Source organism: Podarcis filfolensis (assembly GCF_964270895.1).
Source record: "Podarcis filfolensis genome assembly, chromosome: 7".
NCBI classification, from domain to species: Eukaryota; Metazoa; Chordata; class Lepidosauria; order Squamata; family Lacertidae; genus Podarcis; species Podarcis filfolensis.
The window spans coordinates 4,808,352-4,814,351 of NC_139603.1; the positions used below are offsets into that span (position 1 = coordinate 4,808,352).

Here is a 6,000-nt window from a genome sequence, read left to right on the forward strand (position 1 = left end):
CAACCCCAGGCAACCCCCAAGTGGAATAATGACTCAAGACAACGTGGCCACAACTTTATTAAGTTTCAGATGTAGGGAAACCTTGGCTCAGCCATTGGGCGTTTATCCTTCCCAGTTCCCAGCTGGGGATCTGGGAGACATCAGGGTTATCCAGAATGTGTGGGGATTGGGCTGGCTCTGGAGAACATATGTTCAAGCAGAGAGCCCGCCCCCTGTTTCACCGCCATCACAGGGGAGAGCAATGACAACCTCTCGGCATATGGCCAATGCCTCCCCTCAAGACCCATTTAATGGGGAACCCTGGGATCACCACCACAAGGGGGGCGTGGGTCACCGTTTCACACCCCCCCCCCCGCAATTTAGGAAGATAGACTAAAGGATTCTGCCCAAGGCCTGAAACCACCAAAGTTGTGACGTTTTGCTACAGGAAAATTCCTTTCCGGCCCTTCAACAGCAACCATGACGTAGCAGCGCCTGTGTACCTGTGGAGAAGAGGTTAACCTGCAAAAAAAAGGCTTAACTGAGGGAGGGCAGGGTGGGAGAAGCTCTGGGGCCAACTGACACTTTGCAGGTTCACCTTCTGTTGTGTGGGCAGGGCACTCCCTCTCCCTACCTGGCCGATCCCATGGCAACACCTCCACAGGCGGGATTGGGTGATTGGCTGAGGTAGGTGGAGACCTCCAGGTGTCCAGCCTGGGGAGGGTGAAGCCAGCCTGTACTACCAGGAGCCACTCTGGGATCCGGGGGGGCTGCGCGCGACCACGCAAAAGGCGCCCCCATTTGATGTGGGGAGCAGTCACTGCTGAATATTGAAGCCTTTTACAGGTAACTGCCCAGATTAGGATTCTGAATACCCACATGGAGCCTTTCTAAATGTGAGGATTCCTCCCCATTCATTTCAATACAAGGAGGCACCTGTCGCTTTCTAAAAAGGAATACTCTCAAAGTTGTCCTGAAAGGGCTGGTTCAGCTTTTCAGTAAATTTTAAAAGATTATTAAAAGTACAAGGATGTTAATTATTGTAAATTATTTTCCTGCAAAATATTCAAATAACGTCACATTGATTATAGGAGAACTATTACCTGGTTGTTCAGGATAGCATTTTGACATTGTAGTTTTTTCAATTACTTCATCCTTAAGATGAGAAAAACCACACCATGTTGGGCATCTGTTAAGTTACATGAACAATGTTAGAAAAATGAGGTACCACCCTGTTCTGAGATATGGTTAAGGATATGATGAAAGCTACAGGTTAGAAAGTTCTGTTCAAATCCTTGTTTTTCTCCCCATGGGTGTAGCCAAGGGAGGGCAGGAGGGGGCAGCTGCCCCCCTTAACCAATACAAATCAGTACAAATATGAGGCTCTGTGCCCCCCAACAAAAGCATGCCCCCCTAATAAAAATCCTGGCTATGCCCTCGCCCACGTTTCTCCTTCTTAAATCCTGGAAGGAAAACAGGAAACAAGGATAGAATCAATGCCTTTTATAAAGATGTACCAGAACATGATTATAGAATGGACTTTGGTCTGCAAGTAACAGATATTTACTTCTGAATTCTTCTTTATATTCAGATTGCTGTTGTGTCACATAGAAAAGCTATCCTCTCCACCCAGTGGGTGCTGGTGGCAGAGAGCCAATTGTGCAGAGATACAATTGCAAAGTATTTCTCCTGAGTTTTATTCATTGTTGCATACAGTGCTGAACATTAAGGACGAGTCCTAGTGACTGATGGTTTCCTCTTTTGTCTCTTGCCCTCTCGTATCCCATTCCAACCTCACCCTTTCCCATTCAGACACGAAAACAGAAAAGCTATGTATATAGGTCAGGGTTGTTGGGACTAATTGCAGAGGTTATGGACAAATATATGTTTAATATTCAGAACACAATTTTCCGTTTTGTACAACAGGAGGGAGTATTGAAACATGATTTGTATTAGGCACACAAAGTTCAGCTGTGTAATTTATTATTCCAAGGCAGTGAGGGGAATAATGGAAGTGAGAAGGACACACAATCTCCACTCAGAAAAGATTTAATTAAGCTAAAACAAAGACTGAAGATATATGGCAGGGTCTTGTGCATTGAAGTCGTTTCTGGAATACTGGAATCACAAAAAGCAAGCCTAAATACCTAGTCAGATGCTGGACATTACAAAAGAATTCCAAAGAAAACCGAAACATTAGATGATGCAGTTTAAAGGCATCAAAAGAAAGATAATTCATTGGTTAAGATGGGCAGATTAAATTTTATAAAATAGAAACTCTGCAATAATATTATTTTTAAATATTAGAAATATGTGAATTGCTGTTTCAGACACTTATTTACACTAGCCATGAAAGTTTTAATCTGGCAGACTTTTAAAAAATTACTTGCACCAGACTCCAGAAAAAATTGTGCTTTACAGTTTCCTAGTTGGACACAGTGATCTGAGCAAATTCATTTCCTTGCAACCTATGCAGAATAACCAACCTACCCATTAGTTAAAGTATCCATGCATGTTTACTCAGAAGTAAGTCACACTGCTGTTCAGTGGGACTTATTCACTAGTTAACACATTTAGGACTCAATCCTTAGGGTCAAAATAGATCATACATGAAATGGGGTGAGGGCATTTAATAAGCTTATTTTTTATGATTTGCAGGTTATGTCAGTAGCAGCCATGGGGTGAGGGAGTGTGGTCAGGATCAGGCTTGTTTTAATTTGCATTCAATATGAAATTCAGTGGATACCTATGAGTCCTGCTAATATATGATTTGTATGCAATTTTCCAGTTGTGAAGATGTGGTATGATAAGAATAAGTCCTCAAACATTTGTAGCTGTTTAATACACTGAAATATTGTCACCCCCAAATTATATTGAACTTGCAATGCATCCCTTGTAATGACTTGGCATTTCAATGCCCTGTGGTTTTCTTTTTCCAGTGTTTTGAAAGAGCACTAAGCAACATAATATATTTATTTAAATTAAATAGAGAAGACTGACCCCATTTGCAGAGAAGTCTGTATGCTGCTACCTTTATTTGTCTCAGTTCACTTATAATTCTAATACAAAACTATGGCTTAGGATGAACACACGAGCATGCGGGCTCCCAGAGAGGAGCTCAGGGCCGTTTTATTCCTTTGCTGGTCCTTCTAAGCCATGATTTGCCTTAGTGTGTTATCCCAACCCAGGCTTGTGATTTGGCTCCTTCAGACAAACCATGAACTGTAAAGCAAACTGTGGTTACAGCTTGTGGTTTGTCCAGAGCAAGGCAAACCATGAGCCTGAGTTTGGATAACGTATTAAGCCAAACTATGGCGTATCTCTCAGCCACAGAAGAGCAAAGTGGTCCCAACGTCCCCTCCAGGAACCCTCAAGATCTCACATTTGTGCAAAACCATAGTTTGCCTTAGCTTTACCTGTGAGCCAGGTCTTTGAAAAAATCCCAACTGCATGGTACCTATCTGCAGTACTTTAATTGCAATACTAAGTGTTTGTTGTTCACTTTTATCCCCCCCCCCCCCGCAGAACCAGAGGCTGGCGAGGTGTCCCCTCCAGTGGGAGCTGGCGTGAACAGCAACAGTTGGACCTTTAAATATGGACCTGGCAACTCCAAGCAGCCTGGTCCCGGTGAGTTGCCAGACAAATTCATTATCCCAGGATCTCCTGCAATCATCTCCATCCGTCAGGATCCGCCCAACAGCCAAACTGACAAAAGTGACTTCATAACCTTTGGCAAGAAGGAGGAGAGCAAGAAAAAGAAGAAAAAGAAGAAGGGGAACAAAGCTCAGGAGAAAAAAGAAAAGGGCAACAGCACCACTGACAACAGTGACCAGTGAGGGGTTTATACTGAACAATCTACTTAGCCAATTTTTGTAATCTTGGAAGATCTCTCCTATGTAGCAACTCCCAACTTCTTCCTACTGTTAGCCAATTTCCTGTATGTGCAAGACTTCAGAAATCCACAGGGAATTCACAATGTCTGTCTAGATTGCTTAACAGTTTTGTCTTGAAAGCTTTATTAAGCCTGGTGTTAACTCTTTTTCTCCACTCTGGCTTGTTTTCAGAATCTAAAAAGCAGACACAAGTTTCTTTTCTCCTACGCTGAAAAGGAGACTCTTCACAATACAGCCAGTGCGAGGTTGGACTCTTTGCATTGTGGTTCCTGTGATCCTGTCCTGATGATACTTACGGGGGGTGGGGGGTGGGAGGGGGACTTAAACATTTTTGGTATTGTGCACCCTGTATCTGATTGGAAACTTTTGTGTGCTGATTATCAGCTAGGTGATGCAAGATCAGATTAATATGACACAAGAAGCGTTCCAAAACACAAACAAGTGAAGTTCCTTGTGAAATTAATGTGCGATGCTGTGCGGCCTGGGGAACTATCTTAAAATTTGCAATTAGATTTTTCATAATCTACAAGAGCTAGTGTGTAGTATGCTGGAGCTTTTATATATTTTATATACACACTCCAGCAAAAAAAGGAAGACTCACTCAGATAACTCTATACCATGAAGTATATCTTCTTCCAAGCCATTGGCCGTATTGCCACAATAAGGCCTTTTGTTCTCCTAGCAAGGATGTCCCTCAGGGAACGTCTACACAGCAACTGCCCGCACTCCTGACTCAGTGCTCCCGTGATAAACAGGGAGCATGGGGAACCCCCTCTCTCTCAAAACAACATCAACAAACAAACAAACCACCAAAAAACTGAAGAGGAACCCTGAGGAGTGGAGATTCCTTTGTTCACATTTTGTATCCAGCTGTGTAGACAGAACTGGTCCTGCTACCCAGGCCTTGGCATGCATGAACCGCAGGGAGTTGGGCGTCCTTCCGGGGAGCATCCAATGCCTTTTGAAACCACTGTGCAGACATGTCCTCGGAGTTTAACAAGGGAAGGGAAGGCTGACATCTCAGGAATGTAACTGACTGTGATGTTTCCTTTATGTCCTTGTTTCCACTCTATTTAACATTCTTTTGCACATAATGTCTCTGAAAAGGTCAGAGTATTTCCATAACACATATGCAAAAGTAAGGACAAAAAAGAAAATCTTATCTATGCTGTTTGTGATTTGATATCTCTATTTATAAAGGGAAAGTAGCTGTAAATGAGGAAGAAATAGGATTCCTTTAACCCAGACTGAAGTAAATTTACAGCCATTAGAAAATATAATTGCTGCTATTGAAGTGCTTTAGAAAAATTTGCCTGAAACATCTGTATTATATCTGCCAATCACAGCTTTATTCTGTCAGGTCACTGGTTTTGGGGGGAGACTGCCTCTTGCATGCATTAAGAAATACAAGATATTCTCTTTCTCTTTTTGCATTACTTATTCTGCACTTTGAATACACGACATTTGTAAACAATTTTTTGTCAGAGGAAGCTGAAGCAGACCCTTTCTCACACTAAGCAGATCGACTCACCTGCTGGCTCTGTGCAGTGTCTTGGTGTTAATACCTCCCTCATGACTTCCTTGGGCTATAGTTTAATTTCTCTCTGAGTTTATGATTTCCAACCCTACAACTATCACTCATTATGTAAAATTCAAGTACTGTATGTATGCTCTATGCTCTTATAAGTATCCTGAAATATTTATTCTGTGCTTGTGTATGTGAATGTCAATGAAACTATTACCTAGCGTGGACATTAAGCTTTACTGTTGAATGTAAACCCATTATTATTATTATTATTTTGTACGTTTGTGAACAAGTGAAGTAGTGTTAATATTTTTAAGCACTGTTAGTTACCGGTTTTTGTGTATGAATTGAAACACAAGTAAAATATCTTTCTTAAATCAAGAAATTAGTAAATCGCAGGATATTATTTCAGAAGTGGGGTGAGGGTGGTCATGAAGTAAAGAACTTTTGCCTCCTGACAGATAAGTGCACAAGTCATACATGGACTGGAATCTCTAGTGGTCTCAATCCATTGTGTGTTTTAAACAGCATATGGTGTGTGAAGGAGTGATATAAAATGATATAATCATGTTTTTCTCCACAGAATAAAGCTGGGATCCAAAA

The 6,000-nt window shown here is 41.8% G+C and overlaps 1 protein-coding gene across 7 annotated transcripts in view; it reads left to right on the forward strand.

Annotated features, from left to right (window-relative positions):
* The window catches only part of LOC310767496 (protocadherin alpha-C2-like), a 191,134-nt gene extending 185,352 nt beyond the window's left edge, over positions 1-5,782 (forward strand). For 5 of the 7 annotated variants that reach the window (XM_083624533.1, XM_083624536.1, XM_083624532.1 and 2 more), the window contains exon 4: positions 3,505-5,782. In XM_083624533.1, coding sequence (XP_083480659.1) covers positions 3,505-3,815 — 311 coding nt within the window. In that variant the 3' untranslated portion in view covers positions 3,816-5,782. The remainder of the gene's footprint in view (positions 1-3,504) is intronic. The other 2 variants (XM_083624535.1, XM_083624534.1) reach the window with 1 other exon arrangement.
* Positions 5,783-6,000: the final 218 nt, after the last annotated feature.